Source organism: Conger conger, chromosome 4 (genome assembly GCF_963514075.1).
Source record: "Conger conger chromosome 4, fConCon1.1, whole genome shotgun sequence".
NCBI classification, from domain to species: Eukaryota; Metazoa; Chordata; class Actinopteri; order Anguilliformes; family Congridae; genus Conger; species Conger conger.
Window position 1 is genome coordinate 1,271,399 of NC_083763.1, and position 22,500 is coordinate 1,293,898.

Consider the following 22,500-nt stretch of genomic DNA (forward strand, 5'->3'; position numbering starts at 1 on the left):
TCCATGACAGATTAGATTGCTGTCCGGTGCGTTTTTTTTCTCTTTCTTTGCTGACACTTAATCAGGGGGAGAGAGGAGCCCTGAGAGCTGGGCTACCTGCACTCTGCAATCAATAGTGCTCTAATTACAGGCCGAGACTGTTTCTATAAAGCCATTTCACACGGCTCGGCTCTCTGTGCCCCTCACCCACAGAACATTTATAACACTTACGCCTGGAGAGGGCTGAACCGCAGAAATTAGCATTCTACCCAGCCACTCCTGTTCGGCCCGTTCCTACCCACCCGACCCAGTCGCTATCCAGCTGTGTGTGTTTCTGTGTGTATGTAGGCACGTGTGTGTGTGTGTGCGTGCGTGAGTGTATTTGTGTGTTTGTGTGTGTGTAGGCATGTGTGTTTATGTGTGTGTGCGTGCGTGAGTGTGTTTGTGTGTTTGTGTGTGTGTAGGCATGTGTGTGTATGTGTGTGTGCGTGCGTGAGGGTGTTTGTGTGTTCGTGTGTGTGTGTGTAGGCGTGTGTGTGTGCGTGTGTATAGGTGTGTGTGAATGTGTGTGTGTTGGTGTGTAGGCACGTGTGTGTGTGTGTGTGTGTGTGTGTTCGTGTGTGTGTGTGTAGGCGTGTGTGTGTGTGTGTGTGTGTGTGTGTGTGTTGGTGTGTAGGCACGTGTGTGTGTGTGTGTGTGTGTGTGTGTGCAGGTGTGTGTGTGTGTGTGTGTGTGTGCGTGTGTATAGGTGTGTGTGAATGTGTGTGTGTTGGTGTGTAGGCACGTGTGTGTGTGTGTGTGTGTGTGTGCGTGTGTATAGGTGTGTGTGTGTGTGTGTGTGTGAGTGTATGTAGGTGTGTATGTGTGTGTGTTGGTGTGTAGGCACGTGTGTGTGTGTGTGTGTGTGTGTGTGTGTGTGTGTGAGTGTGTGCAGGTGTGTATGTGTGTGTCCATAGACAGTAAGGCTCCAGGGTATTGTAGAAACGCTTCTTCTCCATGGAGAAAAAGGCACATGCAATTAGGAAACAGCCGAGCACTGCGGTGAACATTAATTGAAGAGGAATGAAAAAATCTATATAAAAAAATAAATGAACTGATGAAAAGTAATTATTTCAAATCTCTGGAGTGGTCAGTACTTTTCCCAATCAATAGGCACACAGATTACGAGCTGGCTGTGTTTGATCTGACTGCTGGAGCCTTGTGGGGGTCCGGGGACAGTCTGCTGGTGGGGCGGGCGGGGGGGCGGGGGGGGTCGATGGCACTGTCGTCTTGGCCGCGGGGATTTTGGCGGGATCGATTGGCGGGACGGAGAAGCCAGCCTCGCGCTCCATGGCCCAGTGGAACATGGCAGGACACTGCAGTCTCCTTACAGACAGTGTGCCACAGACATGGATAAGCTCTCTGATTGGATCAGACAGTAATCTGGGAACATGGACGAAGCCAGTGATTGGATCAGACAGTAATCTGGGAACATGGACGAAGCCAGTGATTGGATCAGACAGTTACAGTGATGCAGATAACCACCCACAAAAAACTGCTCTTAACGGCTGACAAGCCCAGCAACCTTACATCAGGAAAGCAATCTATTTTAGTAATAAGCAATACTGTCTAACACACACACACACAAACACACACACACACAGGGACACATGTGCGCGTGCGTGCACACACACACACACACCTTGTGAAAAAACACACAATGCACACACAAACACAGATGCATGCAAGAAAAGGAAAAAACGTGTGCGCACACAAACTACATATACACAACCACAACATACACACACAACAAGACATACACACATACACACACAACCACGACATACAGTACTGCGCAGACTTCTGATTACAGATAAGATTCTTTCAAAAATAATTAAATGAAAGTTCCTAAATAAACGTACTATACATTTTGCATTACATTTTAGTAATTTGGCAGAATAGTTAAAAACTGAATCAAATCAATATTTTTTGTGATCGCCCTTCAGTGTTAAAACTGCATCACTTCTCTGAGATATAGAACTGCAGGACAGCGTTGGCTAAGACAATCAGCAGGGAGGTTGTTCCAAGCATGTTGGAGAACTTGCCACAGTTCTTCTGCTGACTTTGGTTGGCTCCTTGCTTCTGATCTCAGACAGCCTTGATCAAGTTTTTGGGTAAAAAGTAGTTGCTTTTGCTTACAGCAATATGTTACTTTAAAAAAATTAAATGCAAAAAAGTCTCTGTAAAATTAAATCTTTTGGAAAATGAGTATTTAAAAATCTCAAATGTGTTATTTTATACTAACACACACAAAAAATAATACATTTCAAACAACTTGAATGTAGAGGCGTCTTAACGGATCCAAATAGCCTCTACTTGGGTGAGTCGGAGGTCCCAACAAACAGTTCCACACAAAACGGACTCATGCGCGTTTAAAATAAACGTTCCTTTATTGCCTCCAAAATACATTTGCAATAAGCATCAGCCATTGCTCACAGCAGGCACCCCATTTCCTGTTCTTATATGTTCTACACATCAATTCGGACACAAGGGGGCAATGACAACATGAATAAGTCAAAATAAAGCAAATATCAGAAGCAAATATCATCTTAATCAAATCAAACCAATAAATATTATTGAGAATTCTAAATTAATACTGTGGAATAAACAAAACTAGCATGTAGGCCTAAATGGCTCCTACACATATATATGTACATAATAAAGTCTAGGGTGCCTAAGACTTCTGCACAGTACTGGACACAAACATACACACACAACGTGACACACACACACACACACACACACACACACACACACACATTTTAATACTTACTCATGTTCACATGACACATGTCCAGACACGTTTCCACAGCAGTGTAATAATGTCGGTGTCACAGCGCGTGTATGCAGCGCTCATGGATCTTAAAAAGCCCAGATTCTCTTTCTGCTGCCTGCTGCCATGACTCACTCTCTCACTCTCTCACTCTCTCACTCTCTCACTCTCTCACTCTCTCACTCTCTCACTCTCTCACTCTCTCACTCTCTCACTCACTCACTCACTCACTCACTCACTCACACGTACACACTCACTCACTCACTCACTCACTCACTCACTCACTCACTCACTCACTCACTCACTCACTCACACGTACACACTCACTCACTCACTCACTCACTCACTCACTCACTCACTCACTCACACGTACACACTCACTCACTCACTCACTCACTCACTCACTCACTCACTCACTCACTCACTCACTCACACACACACACTCTCTCTCTCTCACACTCACACACACTCACACTCTCTCTCTCTCACACACACACACACACACACACACACACACACACACACACACACACACACAGTTTAATAAACCTCCCCACACAGCGGAAACAGCACAATAAGCTGGGCGGTGCTCAGTCATCAGCCCAATAACACTTCCCTTTAACTTCTTTATTGGAACTCTGCCGGGGATTTGGCCAAAGCCGTCTCCCTCGCCAGCACCGGAGCCCCAATCCCCAGCTGTCCGTCAAGTGGAGCCGCGCGCGGGTCTCCAGGGCGACGGTGTGCAGATAGCGAGGGATTTCAGTAAAGAGCGGGCATTAGGTGTTAATGCCCCCATTAAAGGCAGCTCATATGCCTCACTCCAAACGGGCCGCATCCGCTTCTACGGTTATACAGCCGCCTGTTCTAGGAGATGGAACCATGTGTTTCTATGGTTACACACCCGCCTGTTCTAGGAGACGGAACCATGTGTTTCTACGGTTACACACTCACCTGTTCTAGGAGACATGTTTCTATAGTTTCTATGATTCTCCGTGTTTTTTCCATGCGGAGGGGTTGAAATATTTATAACTGCTGCCGAATTCCACCCAGGTGGTAAGACTCGTGTTTGGGGGGAGGGGGGTGTTACCCATGTGCACGGCCAGCTATAGCCCCCCCAGGCTCTGCCCCCCCTCGATGATGCCCCTCCTGACAGGGGGAGTTATTCCTCTCCGTGTTTACGGATTGAGAGAACAATAAACCGTGGTTTGAGTAATAATGCTTTTCACAATCCTTCTGTTCACGGCGCCATGAATCGCTGAGAGTATAAAAGGAGGTGGGACAGGTAATAAAGAGGGCTTAGCGTGTTCCTCAGCGGAGGGCGATAAACGGGCCCGCGCGCCCTGCGCGTTCCGCGCTCCGCCATCCATCACCAGATTAAAAACATCATCTACCCGCACCGCTGACCTTCCGCCTCTCTCCTGCATTTAAATCCAATTACGCGCCGGAGGAGGAGCCGGCCGTTCCTCACGTTTACGCCCTGCGCTACACACGCAGAGCCCCAGCGCTGACCACAGCCTCGTTAACTCTGACCTCTGGGGAACGTCACCCGACTCTCAGCGCGGATGAGATTAAACAGCGGCCGCGTTAGGCGGCTGGGATGATTGACACGTGCGGAGTAAAGGTCGCGGCCGTGTGGAGTGTAGCCGGGAGACGGGGGAGCGTCACACTAATTCATGGAGCCGTAACGATCCTCTCCTCACAGTATTCACCGCGTCGCACATAAATCAAGACAATCATTTGTACCAAGATGCTGGACCCCTCATTTGAAGCCAGGGAAGGCTGCTTTGCTGCTGTTGCCACGGTTCCCTCTGCAGTTCCTCTGGGTTCCTCTGTGGCTCCTCTTGGGTTCTCACTGTGGTTCTTCTGGGTTTTTTGTGATTTGATCTTATTTCTGTGATGGTTGTGGGAGCAGAATTTCGTCTCCAGTGCTGTAGGTACACAGCTCAGGGCATTCTGCTCTGCCAGAACCGTACCGGTAGAACCCTAGCTCTAGAGCCCGAGATACAGAACCGGGGGTGTAACTAAGACCCATCAGGCCCCGGTCCAAATTATACTCCGGGCCCCCCTCCCCTTCAATAACATTACCCACATTCACCCTGGCAGTGCGCATGCACCAGCCATTCAGAACTACGGAACGGTAGACAGAGCACAGGGATAAGTGGTCAGCGATAAGCCAGTCCTCCTAACAGAGAGCAGTAATGTTACTAACAGAGAGCAGTAATGTTACTAACAGATAGGAGACAACATCACAACATCACATTACTCTTTCTGACTAATAATGGCTTAACGGTAAAAAATAAAAATGCTGCTCGCTCATTTAAAAGGACATCCAGCTCCACCAAGCTCTAGAGGTCCAAAACTCCCGGCTCTGTCATTTCCAATTTTAAGCCTGGATAACCCACTTAGTCTCTCTCTCCCCACTCTGCTCCTGAAGCAGTTCTTCATACGTGTTGAGTCTGGAGAGCGAGCGTTTGTCTGCGGCGGTCACAGTGTGCTGAACTCGTACACGTCGCCAAAGGCAGTTGCTAGTTAAAAAAAGTTTTGTTGCTCCTTTTTACTTTTTACTTAATTATACTTAATCAAAAACAAATAGTTTCCCATAAACCTTTGTGAAGCACAATTACAAACAGATGAATATACAGATAATAGAAGCAACCATATTTTGCATTTGTCCACCTCTGACAACATTAACGTGTCAGTCATTTGCTGCACTGCTAAACTAACACAGATCTCTAAGCTCATCACAGCAGTCTACTGGTCACCAATGCACAGCAGTATATTGATGGTATTTTCTACTTCAGAGAAAGTCACCTTACAAGACTAAAACACTTTAGTTTATACAGACTTTTGCAGTATATAGAACCCTAGATATAGAACCTTATCTAAAGAACACTACCTGCAGAACAGAACCTTACCTATAGAACCCTATGGAACCCTACCTGCAGTATAGAACCATACCTGCAGTATAGAACCTTATCAATAGAACCCTATGAACCCTACCTGCAGTATAGAACCTTACCTGCAGTATAGAACCCTACCTGCAGTACAGAACCTGACCTGCAGTATAGAACCCTACCTGCAGTATAGAACCCTACCTGTAGTATAGAACCCTACCTGCAGTATAGAACCCTACCTGCAGTATAGAACCCCACCTGTAGTATAGAACCCTACCTGCAGTATAGAACCTGATCTGTAGTTTAGAACCCTACCTGCACTATAGAACCCTACCTGTAGTATAGAACCCTACCTGCAGTATAGAACCTGACCTGTAGTATAGAACCCGACCTGCAGTATAGAACCCTACCTGCAGTATAGAACCCGACCTGCAGTATAGAACCCTACCTGCAGTATAGAACCCGACCTGCAGTATAGAACCCTACCTGCAGTATAGAACCCTACCTGTATTGGCAGGTGCAGGGAGAGCCCCGCAGGCCCCCCCCTCCCTGGGGGGTGAGGACAGCAGCTCATTGGCCAGAGACGCAGAGATGGGCTGGACCAGCAGGGAGGTCAGGTTGGGCCGATATTCACGGAAACTTCCGGCTGTGGATGAGAATAAGCCAATGAGGATGCTTCAGTGTCACAGCATAGCCAATACAAACACACCAACCATACATTCTGACCAATCAGGTGTGCTTAGCACAAAAAGGGATTTATAGCCAGTTTCACAGAAGCAGATTAAACCTCTTCCTAAACTTAAATTCCATATTGAATGAAGATTCTGCATGGGAAACTCAGTTGAGTCCCGGACTAACCCTGTCTGTGAAGCTGGTCCTGGATCTTCTACGTGCTGACCTATCAGGTGCAAACCAAGGTAGCAATCATTCAGTTAAAACTCATTTTTAATTGGAACTGATCTATTACTACTGGTAATTGGTGTATTGCAAGTAAAATAGACTTTAGTGGACATGGAGCTGGTTTAATCCGATTAAGTTTGTTTTCATTTGATTGAATTGCACACGGCTTTAAACTGGCAAGCTGCACTTTATTGAATTGAGCAGATTTTTTATCTAATTTGTAGGGGGTTTTTTTGTCAACAGGAATTCCACAGGAAGAGGAGACACAGCAGAACAGGAAGAACACAGTCCATCTTAATGATGTACACAGGGGCCTCTAGGTCCCAGGGCTGATAGTTGAGTGAGTGAGTGAGTGAGTGAGTGAGTGAGTGTGTGAGTGTGTAAGTGTGTGGATGTGTGAGCGTGCGTGTGTGTGTGTGTGAGCGTGTGAGCGTGTGAGCGTGTGAGTGTGTGAGTGAGTGAGTGAGTGTGTGAGTGTGTGTGTGAGTGAGTGAGTGTGTGTGTAAGTGTGTGAATGTGTGTGTGTGAGAGTGTGAGTGTGTGTGTGTGTGTGTGTGTGTGTGAGAGCGTACGTGTGTGTGTGTGTGTGAGAGTGTGAGTGTGTGTGTGAGTGTGTGTGTGCAGTATTGGGCCTAATCCAGTTCAGAGTGGGGGGGGGGGGGGGTCTGGGTGTGTTGTGCCCCCCCCCCCGGGGCAGGGGGGTTTGGGTAATGGGCTTGCAGAATTCCGGAGCGCTGGGCTCCATGTACCGATGGGGATTTAGATTGGAGAAACGCTCCATCGATTCGGCCTCATTAAAGTGGGAAAACTGGGAGCCTAATGCTGCTTCGGGAACACCTTATTTAGGAGGTTCAATTTTCGAGAACTGTTACCCCCTTATGCGTGACCAGGGCCTGTCAGGACCGAATCACCGCCCAAAAAAAACCAACTCCCCCACGAACACTGCCCCAGCAGAATCACCTACACCGTCACGGTACCGCAATACACAACACTAAGAGTCTCAAATACTTTTATTGATATTCATCAAATTCTGCATACATGCTCATTTTCAACTGAATCCAAAACTAAACGTAATTAAAAACAGATTGGCATCGGTCTTATTTCTGACGCAATAACAGCTTGTTAAGTAAACAGAAAGAAGGGAGAGAGAGAGAGAGGGGAAAGAGAGGGGGGTCATTGAGGTCATTTGACATTAAAGATTTAAACCACGGAGGTAAAAACAGAATGTGAGCGCATACGCAGCCCAGTAAACCCACACGATCGCCCGCACGATCCCGTTCCAGGTTAGTTTATCTGGGCTCACTCAAGCCTGCATTCAATCAACATTCGTCCTTAACTTTCACCTACGACTAAATGGAAGCCTTAGATTGTTTCTTCACAAACTCGGCAAGCTAGTTTCAGTGATTGCTGGACTTTCCAAAGGTGTTTGCCAGGAATAAACATGATTATTTTGTTGGTTGAAGGGGCGGGAAAATGGCGATTGAATCGAAGCCTCAGGTTGAGCACAGCCTGTGTGTGCAGAACTGTACGCCAAGCATAAGACATGAAGTTGCTGATTCCGCACAAGAACTCAAAACCTCCCGAGTAGGCACAAACTCAGGAGAATGTGTGTTTGTCTGCGCACGTGAGGCTCCAGTCTCAGTTTTGACTTTAGCTGCTCTGGTTTCCCCTGAACGAGTCGTCAGACCTACATTAGCACAGAGCGCTCGGTCCTACAGCGCTGAGAAAGTGGCTCATTATGGATAGCTAAATATGTTCATTTATTTCTCCTGAGAGGCTGTAACTGCACCACAAAACCTGACACTGAAGAGTGTGTTTCTAAAGCACTGACACTGAAGAGTGTGTTTCACAGCACACACACTGAAGAGTGTGTTTCACAGCGCACACACAGAAGAGTGTGTTTCACAGCACTGACACAGAAGAGTGTGTTTCACAGCACACACACAGAAGAGTGTGTTTCACAGCGCACACACAGAAGAGTGTGTTTCTAAAGCACACACACAGAAGAGTGTGTTTCACAGCACACACACAGAAGAGTGTGTTTCACAGCGCACACACAGAAGAGTGTGTTTCACAGCGCACACACAGAAGAGTGTGTTTCACAGCGCACACACAGAAGAGTGTGTTTCACAGCGCACACACAGAAGAGTGTGTTTCACAGCGCACACACAGAAGAGTGTGTTTCTCCAGCTCAGGGAACTAGGTCGGCCAGCGGACAGGCGGGCCCAGCGGGTCTCTGAGGGATTGTGCAGTGCTCTCTCGGACAACAGAGCCGCTTCTCCCAAACCACAGCCGGACTGCCGCAGAACATCCATCTCCCCTGACCCCCGACCTCAGCAGGACACAAACTCACCGCAGAGAAGTCTCTCTAGCTGGAACATGTGTCTTTGTCTGGCAAAGAGTAAAAACTAGGAAATGTTAGCCTGTTTTAAGTCAAGACGCTCTTATCGACGTACTGTTGATTAGACTAAGCAGGAGACAATTCTCCCTTGGAGCAATGCAGGGTTAAGGGCCTTGCTCAAGGGCCCAGCTGTGCGGATCTGATTGTGGCTACACCGGGGATCGAACTACCGACCTTGTGTGTCCCAGTCATTAACCTTAACCACTACACTACAGGCCACTGACATAACAACAGCACAATGAATACACACTGACATCTCAAGACAGGACCATCAGTGACACTACGCTAGTGAGTTAGCAAGACAGATTAATGTAAAGACACACAGATTTGTTTGTTTATTCCAGGATGAAGATACTCTTACGCGCTGTGGGAAGCCTGTCTGCAGCCTTTACTGTAGCCACTGCTTCACGGTTACCGGAGAAACACCCAGGAAATGCGACCCACAATCCCCTGCAGGACGAAATAAAAGTCTAATCGACCGGGAGTTTAAAAACGGTGGTTACCGTGGCGATAACTCTCTCTGTCATCATGGCAGCCATGACGACCCTCGTCAATCGATCATCCGGTGATCGTTAACACAAAGATTTTATACCCTCTGCCGTCTGTCTCCTTCTGAGCTGGATTAATGTGCATATACTTACTGTCTCTGGTGCTGTCAGCCTATCACTGCGGCTCTTACTGTCTCTGGTACTGTCAGCCTATCACTGCGGCTCTTACGGTCTCTGGTGCTGTCAGCCTATCACTGCGGCTCTTACTGTCTCTGGTGCTGTCAGCCTATCACTGCGGCTCTTACTGTTGAATGTTGCGATATCATGCAACGTGATGTACCGTCATGTGATGCACTTTAAATGTTTTGACTTAAAATATTCTTTATTATACTTTTCTGCTGAACAAAACAAAAAAGATTGCCAGAGAGGAGTCACAGATCAGCTCATTTCAAGATTTGCTTGACAAGATAAAAAGTCACTTAAAACATGCTAATATTTTCTACTTGAGAGAGAGAAAGAAAAAAAGAGTTGAAGTCTCTTTACAGGAGTAAACCCCTTGTTAAGGCAGACTGCGCCGTGCTTTCTCTGGAGAGAGAAGTATCTCAGGGGGAATGTGGCCTGGCTCTCCTTTGAGTTCCAACACAGAAATCTGCATTTTTTTCACTGGAGAAGTAATCAAAGACGGAAGGGAAATAACTAAGCAAGAGAACATTTTCAGTTTAATCTCAGTTTTCTTTTGCCTTGGTATTCAGAAAATATGCATCATTTTTCATGAAAGATAGAAAACAAGTCACCGAGACACTGAGAAAAATTAATCTGAGACACACAGCTCTGCAGCCCGTCCTTAATAAGCATGCAAAACTCCTCTCTCTCCTTTTAACACTCATTTCACTCACAACCGCCCGACTGCAGCTTCAGGAACCACCATAATGACAGGAACAAAAGTTCTTAAAAAGTTTACTCTTCCAAACTGGAGAAACAAAATGAGAAAAGTTTATATCTCTCCATTAAATTAGTTTATATCCTCATTCATACCACCTGACATCAGTCTGCCCATAGGAATGACACATACCACCTGACATCAGTCTGCCAATAGGAATGACACATACCACCTGACATCAGTCTGCCAATAGTAACAACACATACTCTCTTCGAAACATACACACAGTATTGAGTACTATTGATTGAAAAGAGCAGGACTACTCTGTGTGCAGGTTATGGTGCTCAGGTACATATACGTGCCCAGGTATTGACCAGAACTCATTTTAAAAATGAACCGTTAGTTTGTAAGGAATACACATGTCAACCACCCCTGGTCTGTGATCCTTGGTGCACTCAGACACTAGCAGTTATACGTGTGAATGGCATCAAGCGTGCATCAGCGGTTGAAAGCAGGATTATTCCCACGTGAGACACAGGTATGACAGAAGCATGTTCTTCTGTCTCCCTGCTGATCTCCACAGAGCATTCACATCACGGGGCCCAACATGACAAAGAGCCCTGCCTTTGGGACTTTGAGTAAGGCCCTTAACCCCCAAAAATATTGCTCCAGTGGCTTTACCCCACCAGGATATTAAAACCACATCACGTCCTGTCCAAGAAAACACAATGACAGCCACTGCACGATGCTTCGTGTTTAACAGTGAAGAGCAGCCTGTAGCCTAGTGGCTAAGGTACATGAGTGGGGCAGCCTGTAGCCTAGTGGCTAAGGTACATGACAGGGGCAGCCTGTAGCCTAGCGGCTAAGGTACATGACTGGGGCAGCCTGTAGCCTAGTGGCTAAGGTACATGACTGGAGCAGCCTGTAGTCTAGTGGCTAAGGTACATGACTGGAGCAGCCTGTAGCCTAGTGGCTAAGGTACATGACTGGGGCAGCCTGTAGCCTAGTGACTAAGGTACATGACTGGAGCAGCCTGTAGCCTAGTGGCTAAGGTACATGACTGGGGCAGCCTGTAGCCTAGTGGCTAAGGTGCATGACTGGGACAGCCTGTAGCCTAGTGGCTAAGGTACATGACTGGGGCAGCCTGTAGTCTAGTGGCTAAGGTACATGACCGTAGTCTAGTGGCTAAGGTACATGACTGGGGCAGCCTGTAGCCTAGTGACTAAGGTACATGACTGGAGCAGCCTGTAGCCTAGTGGCTAAGGTACATGACTGGGGCAGCCTGTAGCCTAGTGGCTAAGGTGCATGACTGGGACAGCCTGTAGCCTAGTGGCTAAGGTACATGACTGGGGCAGCCTGTAGCCTAGTGGCTAAGGTACATGACTGGAGCAGCCTGTAGCCTAGTGGCTGAGGTACATGAGCGGAACCTGGAAGATTGGTGGTTCAAGCCCCAGTGTAGCCACAATAAATTGTTACGATTATTAACTCTGAACATTCAGTGAAGGGACAGAGGAGTAGCAGGAGCTCCTGCAGGTGCTGGGTTCATATCGCTGTGGTAAGATCTCTGACAGTCACACACAAGCTCTCCACCGCCATTAGGAAGTGGCCGTACTCACTTAATGACCGCAGGAGTCGATGAGGGATGTTATGTACGGCCGATAGCAGGGCCCCACGCCTGGGGCCTGTCGATGTGTCTCTGTCGGTCACGGCCCGATCTGCCCTCACACATTACCACACACCGCTCTGTCTCTCTGCCCTCACTCCATACACACACCTCTCTGTCTCTCTGCCCTCACTCCATACACACACCTCTCTGTCTCTCTGTCCTCACTCCATACACACACCTCTCTGTCTCTCTGCCCTCACTCCATACACACACCTCTCTGTCTCTCTGAGCTCACTCCATACACACACCTCTCTGTCTCTCTGCGCTCACTCCATACACACACCTCTCTGTCTCTCTGCGCTCACTCCATACACACACCTCTCTGTCTCTCTGCGCTCACTCCATACACACATTACCACACACCGCTGTCTCTCTGTCCTCACTCCATACACACACCTCTCTGTCTCTCTGCCCTCACTCCATACACACACCTCTCTGTCTCTCTGCGCTCACTCCATACACACACCTCTCTGTCTCTCTGCCCTCACTCCATACACACATTACCACACACCGCTGTCTCTCTGTCCTCACTCCATACACACACCTCTCTGTCTCTCTGCCCTCACTCCATACACACACCTCTCTGTCTCTCTGCGCTCACTCCATACACACACCTCTCTGTCTCTCTGCCCTCACTCCATACACACACCTCTCTGTCTCTCTGCCCTCACTCCATACACACACCTCTCTGTCTCTCTGTCCTCACTCCATACACACACCTCTCTGTCTCTCTGCGCTCACTCCATACACACACCTCTCTGTCTCTCTGCCCTCACTCCATACACACACCTCTCTGTCTCTCTGCCCTCACTCCATACACACATTACCACACACCTCTCTGTCTCTCTGCCCTCACTCCATACACACACCTCTCTGTCTCTCTGCCCTCACTCCATACACACACCTCTCTGTCTCTCTGCGCTCACTCCATACACACACCTCTCTGTCTCTCTGCGCTCACTCCATACACACACCTCTCTGTCTCTCTGAGCTCACTCCATACACACACCTCTCTGTCTCTCTGCCCTCACTCCATACACACATTACCACACACCTCTCTGTCTCTCTGCCCTCACTCCTTACACACACCTCTCTGCCCTCACTCCATACACACACCTCTCTGTCTCTCTGCCCTCACTCCATACACACACCTCTCTGTCTCTCTGCGCTCACTCCATACACACACCTCTGTCTCTCTGCCCTCACTCTATACACACACCTCTCTGCCCTCACTCCATACACACACCTCTCTGTCTCTCTGCCCTCACTCCATACACACACCTCTCTGTCTCTCTGTCCTCACTCCATACACACACCTCTCTGTCTCTCCGAGCAACATGCTGGGTAACACGGCACACATCGCCCGTCCGTCTGCAAACACAGTTTGTCATTTCCCCGGAGGGCCTCTCCTAGCGTACGTACACGTTAAACATCTTTTCATTCTCTTCATTCTCCTAGTCTGTGAAGACACGCAGGAAAGAAAGATGGCTTTGCTGCATCTCCAGACTCCATCTTGTAAAGGACAACAGACAGCTGGCCCTGATACAACAATGATATACACTCTATATAGCACTCTATTAGGTATTTATTCTTCTTATATTTTAGACTTCTACTGCTGTAGCCCATCCGCTTAAGAGTAATGATGCGTTGTGTGTTCAGAGATGCTCTTCTGCATACCGCTGTTGTAATGTGTGGTTATTTGCATTAAAGTCACCTTATAACTAATGTCAGCTTTGACCAGTCTGGCCATTCTCCTCCTGCTGCTCACTGGATGTTTTTTGTTTTTTGCGTGAAAATCCCAGGAGATCAGCAGTTTCAGATACTCAAACCATCAACAATCACACTACAGTCGAGATCACATTTTTTTTTTTTTTTAACTGAAGCTCCTGACCCGTATCTGCATGATTTTATGCATTGCCCTGCTGCCACACGATTGGCTGATTAGATAATCGCATGAATAGATAAGTGTAAAGATGTTCCTAATAAAGTGCTCAGTGAGTGTATGTAAGCACGGGGTGTACCTATGTATGTATGTATGTATGTATGTAGACCAATATGCATCAATCCTTATTTACCCTTGGACATGCAAGGCAGAGAAATATATTCCTTTTTAAATGGACCTTGAAATCACTCTTTCCACACATTTACACAGCGCTGCATGGCATGAAGTCTACCAGCTGAGTCTGAGGAGCAGACATCTCAGAACCAGGCTGTGAAACGGGCCGGCTGAAACGCTGAGCAGCGGTTCTGCTGGCTGAGGAGCGGTTCTGCTGGCTGAGGAGCGGTTCTGCTGGCTGAGGAGCGGTTCTGCTGGCTGAGCAGCGGTTCTGCTGGCTGAGGAGCGGTTCTGCTGGCTGAGGAGCGGTTCTGCTGGCTGAGGAACGGTTCTGCTGGCTGAGGAGCGGTTCTGCTGGCTGAGGAGCGGTTCTGCTGGCTGAGGAGCGGTTCTGCTGGCTGAGCAGCGGTTCTGCTGGCTGAGGAGCGGTTCTGCTGGCTGAGGAGCGGTTCTGCTGGCTGGAGCAGACGGCGCACCATTCTGAACCTGCTCATTCAACTACGTTCACAAAATACTCCAGTAAATGAGTTTAGAAAGCTACACACGCATTCACGACAGCAACACCACATCTGAATAATACCGCTGAAGGTTTCAAGACAAACAACACTTACGGAAATAGAATCTATGCAAACACATTGTAAATATGTGGGCTTTTGTGAAGGTGTAATGATACATACATTCCACAGCAGTGCGATACATTACAATAACCGAAATGTGGCAATAATTCATATACTTGCCCACATTGTGAAGTCATGTTGCAATATCTTGATAATATGTTTTCTTTCAATACAATTTCAGAGAATTACATTTCTCTACGGGGATTTCTGGGTACACTGTGATTGAACAACAATACAGGAACACGCAATTAACGCATCAGTCTGTGATGGTGCCCAGGAAGGAGTCCACTGCGCAGGGGTTACGGAGGACTGATGGCCACGTTCACGCCCAGGTGAGCGTTTCCCTGGAGACGTAATTGAGAGCAGAGAGCAGAGAGCAGAGAATTCCACCTGACCGAGTGATCGCGTAAATTCCACCTGACCGAGTGATCGCGTAAATTCCACATAACACATAAAACATAGTGAAACAGAACACAGGTGAAACAGGTCAGACAGAACACAGGTGAAACAGAGTCAAACAGAACACAGGTGAAACAGGTGAAACAGAACACAGGTGAAACAGAGTCAAACAGAACACAGGTGAAACAGAGTGAGACAGAACACAGGTGAAACAGGTCAAACAGAACACAGGTGAAACAGGTCAAACAGAACACAGGTGAAACAGGTCAGACAGAAGTGGCAGGCTTCAAGCCGCTCTGTCGGAGAGTAAACTGGTCTGTCTGAGAGGACAGGAGGGTTTAGGGCAGACTCCCAGGTGTCTCGTTATACAGCCCCTTTCACACAGCTGACTTACCTACAGTAACGAGCAGCCAGCAGCCAAGCGCACGGATTGGTCAAACTAATAAAAACAGCCACCAAAAAACCTCACAACACAAGACATCATTCTGACGTGAACATGAAACTTCATGGAAAAGAGAAATGCACGTTTTGACATTTTAATATAGTATGAGCTATCTGAGGTGTGCAGTAGGGCTCTGATCCCTGATGTATATCAGTGTTTCTGTGCTCTGATCCCTGATGTACATCAGTGTTTCTGTGCAGTAGGGCTCTGATCCCTGATGTATATCAGTGTTTCTGTGCTCTGATCCCTGATGTATATCAGTGTTTCTGTGCTCTGATCCCTGATGTATATCAGTGTTTCTGTGCAGTGGGGCTCTGATCCCTGATGTATAACAGTGTTTCTGTGCTCTGATCCCTGATGTATAACAGTGTTTCTGTGCTCTGATCCCTGATGTATAACAGTGTTTCTGTGCTCTGATCCCTGATGTATATCAGTGTTTCTGTGCTCTGATCCCTGATGTATATCAGTGTTTCTGTGCTCTGATCCCTGATGTATATCAGTGTTTCTGTGCTCTGATCCCTGATGTATATCAGTGTTTCTGTGCTCTGATCCCTGATGTATAACAGTGTTTCTGTGCTCTGATCCCTGATGTATATCAGTGTTTCTGTGCTCTGATCCCTGATGTATAACAGTGTTTCTGTGCTCTGATCCCTGATGTATAACAGTGTTTCTGTGCAGTGAGATTATTGGGAAATAAATCACACCTCCAAGGAGAGAGGAAGTGATTGTTCACTCAGACCCAAAAAAAGAGCCCAAAACGCAGCAGGTTTTCAAAGCTCGCTGCCCCCATAATTACACTTAAAATATGAAGTGTTTTGAAAATGTGGCGTTTGACAGCGCATGGCCAGCGTTAATGAGTCAGAGAGGTGTGGTGCTGACAGCAGAGCTGTGTGTTAATGAGTCAGAGAGGTGTGGGGCTGACAGCAGTGTGTGTTAATGAGTCAGAGAGGTGTGGGGCTGACAGCGCTGTGTGTTAATGAGTCAGAGAGGTGTGGTGCTGACAGCAGAGCTGTGTGTTAATGAGTCAGAGAGGTGTGGGGCTGACAGCAGTGTGTGTTAATGAGTCAGAGAGGTGTGGGGCTGACAGCAGTGTGTGTTAATGAGTCAGAGAGGTGTGGGGCTGACAGCAGTGTGTGTTAATGAGTCAGAGAGGTGTGGTGCTGACAGCGCTGTGTGTTAATGAGTCAGAGAGGTGTGAGGCTGACAGCAGTGTGTTAATGAGTCAGAGAGGTGTGGGGCTGACAGCAGTGTGTTAATGAGTCAGAGAGGTGTGGTGCTGACAGTAGTGTGTGTTAATGAGTCAGAGAGGTGTGGTGCTGACAGCAGTGTGTTAATGAGTCAGAGAGGTGTGGGGCTGACAGCAGTGTGTGTTAATGAGTCAGAGAGGTGTGGGGCTGACAGCAGTGTGTGTTAATGAGTCAGAGAGGTGTGGTGCTGACAGCAGTGTGTGTTAATGAGTCAGAGAGGTGTGGTGCTGACAGCGCATGGCCAGCGTTAATGAGTCAGAGAGGTGTGGTGCTGACAGCGCTGTGTGTTAATGAGTCAGAGAGGTGTGGGGCTGACAGCGCTGTGTGTTAATGAGTCAGAGAGGTGTGGTGCTGACAGCAGTGTGTGTTAATGAGTCAGAGAGGTGTGGTGCTGACAGCAGTGTGTGTTAATGAGTCAGAGAGGTGTGGGGCTGACAGCAGTGTGTGTTAATGAGTCAGAGAGGTGTGGTGCTGACAGCAGTGTGTGTTAATGAGTCAGAGAGGTGTGGTGCTGACAGCAGTGTGTGTTAATGAGTCAGAGAGGTGTGGTGCTGACAGCAGTGTGCGTTAATGAGTCAGAGAGGTGTGGTGCTGACAGCAGTGTGTGTTAATGAGTCAGAGAGGTGTGGTGCTGACAGCAGTGTGTGTTAATGAGTCAGAGAGGTGTGGTGCTGACAGCAGTGTGTGTTAATGAGTCAGAGAGGTGTGGGGCTGACAGCAGTGTGCGTTAATGAGTCAGAGAGGTGTGGTGCTGACAGCAGTGTGTGTTAATGAGTCAGAGAGGTGTGGTGCTGACAGCAGTGTGTGTTAATGAGTCAGAGAGGTGTGGTGCTGACAGCGCTGTGTGTTAATGAGTCAGAGAGGTGTGGGGCTGACAGCAGTGTGTGTTAATGAGTCAGAGAGGTGTGGTGCTGACAGCAGTGTGTGTTAATGAGTCAGAGAGGTGTGGTGCTGACAGCGCTGTGCGTTAATGAGTCAGAGAGGTGTGGTGCTGACAGCAGTGTGTGTTAATGAGTCAGAGAGGTGTGGTGCTGACAGCAGTGTGTGTTAATGAGTCAGAGAGGTGTGGGGCTGACAGCAGTGTGTGTTAATGAGTCAGAGAGGTGTGGGGCTGACAGCAGTGTGTGTTAATGAGTCAGAGAGGTGTGGGGCTGACAGCAGTGTGTTAATGAGTCAGAGAGGTGTGAGGCTGACAGCAGTGTGTGTTAATGAGTCAGAGAGGTGTGGGGCTGACAGCAGTGTGTGTTAATGAGTCAGAGAGGTGTGGGGCTGACAGCAGTGTGTTAATGAGTCAGAGAGGTGTGGGGCTGACAGCAGTGTGTTAATGAGTCAGAGAGGTGTGGGGCTGACAGCAGTGTGTTAATGAGTCAGAGAGGTGTGGTGCTGACAGCAGTGTGTGTTAATGAGTCAGAGAGGTGTGGTGCTGACAGCAGTGTGTGTTAATGAGTCAGAGAGGTGTGGTGCTGACAGCAGTGTGCGTTAATGAGTCAGAGAGGTGTGGTGCTGACAGCAGTGTGTGTTAATGAGTCAGAGAGGTGTGGGGCTGACAGCAGTGTGTGTTAATGAGTCAGAGAGGTGTGGTGCTGACAGCAGTGTGTGTTAATGAGTCAGAGAGGTGTGGTGCTGACAGCAGTGTGTGTTAATGAGTCAGAGAGGTGTGGTGCTGAGAGCAGTGTGTGTTAATGAGTCAGAGAGGTGTGGTGCTGACAGCAGTGTGTGTTAATGAGTCAGAGAGGTGTGGTGCTGAGAGCAGTGTGTGTTAATGAGTCAGAGAGGTGTGGTGCTGACAGCAGTGTGCGTTAATGAGTCAGAGAGGTGTGGTGCTGACAGCAGTGTGCGTTAATGAGTCAGAGAGGTGTGGTGCTGACAGCAGTGTGTGTTAATGAGTCAGAGAGGTGTGGTGCTGACAGCAGTGTGTGTTAATGAGTCAGAGAGGTGTGGTGCTGACAGCAGTGTGTGTTAATGAGTCAGAGAGGTGTGGTGCTGACAGCAGTGTGTGTTAATGAGTCAGAGAGGTGTGGTGCTGACAGCAGTGTGTGTTAATGAGTCAGAGAGGTGTGGTGCTGACAGCAGTGTGTGTTAATGAGTCAGAGAGGTGTGGTGCTGAGAGCAGTGTGTGTTAATGAGTCAGAGAGGTGTGGTGCTGACAGCAGTGTGTGTTAATGAGTCAGAGAGGTGTGGTGCTGAGAGCAGTGTGTGTTAATGAGTCAGAGAGGTGTGGTGCTGAGAGCAGTGTGTGTTAATGAGTCAGAGAGGTGTGGGGCTGACAGCAGTGTGTTAATGAGTCAGAGAGGTGTGGTGCTGACAGCAGTGTGTGTTAATGAGTCAGAGAGGTGTGGTGCTGACAGCAGCGCTGTGTGTTAATGAGTCAGAGAGGTGTGGGGCTAACAGCAGCGCTGTGCGGTAATGAGTCAGAGAGGTGTGGTGCTGACAGCAGCGCTGTGCGTTAATGAGTCACAGAGGTGTGGTGCTGACAGCAGCGCTGTGCGTCTGCATCAGGAGCACATCGCCGCTGGGAAACAGCTCAAAATGGCCGCTCCGGTCGGGGGCTAAACTGGAGCCGGGCTGGTCGTCAGACCGCTCGTGGGTTTCTGCAGGAGCATGTGGTTAAAGCAGACAGGTCGTTTGTTTCCGTTCTTATTAAACTCCTTTTAGCAAATCCTTCAACAAAGATCCTTCATGACTGCAGCTCATTCCCCGAGCCTGATGAGCCAAAAAACTCTCCTGAGCATCTCACTTTATTGGTATTATTGACTCTTTGTTTAACAAGAGAGCCTCACTGAGATTTCATATGAAATTCTGAAAATACCAGTGAAATGCAACACACAGAACCAGGCGCATTAGACCAAGCATCTTCATCTTTGGATACAAAAATGCACTGTCCTTTTGGATGGAAGTGTGAAAATGTGTGGAAGAGAGGGATCATGGGAACTGTAGGAATATATGAAAGAGAGGGATTATGGGAAATGTAGGAGTGTGTATAAAAGGGATTGTGGGAAATGTAGGAGTGCGTGACCGAGGGATTGTGGGAAATGTAGGAGTGTGTGACCGAGGAATTGTGGGAAATGTAGGAGTGTGTGACAGAGGGATTGTGGGAAATGTAGGAGTGTGTGACAGAGGGATTGTGGGAAATGTAGGAGTGCGTGACAGAGGGATTGTGGGAAATGTAGGAGTGCGTGACAGAGGGATTGTGGGAAATGTAGGAGTGTGTGACAGAGGGATTGTGGGAAATGTAGGAGTGCGTGACAGAGGGATTGTGGGAAATGTAGGAGTGTGTGACAGAGGGAATGTGGGAAATGTAGGAGTGCGTGACAGAGGGATTGTGGGAAATGTAGCAGTGTGTGACAGAGGGATTGTGGGAAATGTAGCAGTGTGTGACAGAGGGATTGTGGGTCAGCGGGACGCTCACAGCCTCATTACCGGCGGTCACAGCAGCAGGACCTGGGCCTGCGGGCGGCACAGCCTGGTGGGGAACAGCGGCTGGCCGTGATGAGCAGTTGAAAGCAGCTCCGCTGGTCTCTCTCACCACTAAAGAGCGGGAGAATGATCAAAGCCCCAGGCTACACGCGAGAGGCCGCTCTGAGGTTTCCACAGCTCGCCGTGACGACCCTGCTACTGTCACACAGACGCCACTCTAATGCAGATCCCGCCTCTCTTCAGAAATGCCACAGGAGAGCACACGACCGAGACGTGGCACCGCCTGCCTACTCTCACCCGGCCGGGTCAGAACCAAGGAGGAGGAGTGAGTCTGTGTGCTGAATCGGGTCAGAACTGAGGAAGAGGAGTGAGTCTGTTTGCAGTAATGAGCGTATAGTGTCGAATATATAGCAGAAAAACAGCACGGATAAAAAAAGAACACTCTCCTGTATGAAAACTTCTCTTTGAAGCCCCCAGTTTATAAAGCACACACACACACAGTTGATAAAACACACATCCTGGCTCATTAAAGGCCAGCGTTGCTTTTACAGCCTGGCTGTGGTCATGTGTTTACACTCAAAGAGCCTCCTCCAACTCAACCCTGCCCACCCTCTGCTCTTATATCTCAAACCCCTTTTACCGTTTTTATCTTTATATCTCCGTTTCTCTACAGCTGCTGCCAGCGAGAAAAAGCAATTCCAAGAGTTACCCCGGTTTTTTCAGCAAGCCCCGTCAGCTTGTAGTTTTCACCACGGGCCCTAACAGACACCGGACTGTGGGGCCCTTACGGTATTAAACAAGGACGGACTGCACATTTTTCATGGTTTGTGTTAAACGCCGGGGAGAATAGTGTGCATCTCTGTGAGTAATGAGGGTCAGGATAATCCTCCGTTTGCTTTGGAACGAGACTCCTGACCCCAGAGTTGCAGAAGTGCTTCCAGGGGAAGTCTCTGCACTTGTGTTCCTGTACAGAGTTTAACCTCAGAGCCATTCCCTGATTTATGAATCTGGAATATGAAAACTAATTAAGTACACAAAAAAAAAGTTAATAAATTAACACAAAAGATGGCCTCAGATCCGTGTAAATTACAGTGAACTAGCACTCCCTGAATCACACACAGGTAAGTGCACACACATAGGTAACTGAACACACACAGGTAAGTGCACACACACACAGGTAACTGAACACACAGCAGAACCTTAAACAGATTCTTTTTTTTTCCCCTCCCAGAGAAAAACTCTGACCTTGGCAAAATCGAAGCAGAAATATAGTATATCCAACCTAATTGCCTGTAGAGCGCTTGCTCCAGTTGGGTGGAGTTGATTTGAGAAAAACAGATAGAAATTCAATACACAAAGCCAGGCTTGTCCCTGCTGGAATTATGTGTGCAGGGTGGAAGTCTGGCGGATGGGCGCGGGGTATTTGTTGTTATGTCTGTGTTTTTAAAAGAAGCCCACCTCTCACACACCAAGCCACTTTGATCCATCGGCCGTGTTGATGTTAAACTGAACCGCAGGCGGGGGAAGATCAGGGCCCTGGCCTGGCGGTCAGGTTTCAGAGCTGGGGATGGGGAGGGCAGGGGAGGGGGTCCTGAGAGAGAGGTCCTGTTCTCCAGGACCCCCTCAGCATTCGCTCTGAAGCTTCGCCATGAACCCCTGTCAGCTTACACTCAGCTGACAGACGACCTTTATGCAGGTGAGCTTCTGTTAGTGTCTGTTAGCTTCTGCTCATCTCTGAGAGCTTCTGCTAGCTTCTGTTAGCCTCTGTTAGGGAGGGTGAACACACCTGACTCCCAGGTAAAGGGAGGGTGAACACACCTGACTCCCAGGTAAAGGGAGGGGGAACACACCTGACTCCCAGGTAAAGGGAGGGTGAACACACCTGACTCCCAGGTAAAGGGAGGGTGAACACACCTGACTCCCAGGTAAAGGGAGGGTGAACACCAGCAGTGCTTGGCCCAGGAGGACCGTGCATTTCTGATCCCTGATTTATGATGCAGCAGTTCTGCAGCAGCTCCAGACCAGGGGACTGGCAGATCTGTGCTCTAATGATGATTGGGTTTTAATGAGAGCTTAATGGCATTTTTTTTCCTGTGAAGTCGCCATTAGTGTCTCCAGTAAATAACATGCTCTATGGTCCCTGGCATTAGACTTGGGCTCAGATCAGAGATGTTTCAGACGGTGACGTGTACGATGTTTCAGACGGTCAGGTGTACGATGTTTCAGACGGTGACGTGTACGATGTTTCAGACGGTGACGTGTATGATGTTTCAGACGGTGACGTGTATGATGTTTCAGACGG

At 48.3% G+C, this 22,500-nt stretch overlaps 1 protein-coding gene across 1 annotated transcript in view; it reads right to left on the minus strand.

The window, feature by feature from the left end:
* Positions 1-22,500, minus strand: part of LOC133125964 (inactive N-acetylated-alpha-linked acidic dipeptidase-like protein 2) — a 259,589-nt gene that overhangs the window by 99,268 nt on the left and 137,821 nt on the right. Inside the window, exon 7 of the mRNA XM_061237725.1 lies at positions 6,191-6,331. Within this exon, the coding sequence (XP_061093709.1) occupies positions 6,191-6,331 (141 nt within the window). The remainder of the gene's footprint in view (positions 1-6,190; positions 6,332-22,500) is intronic.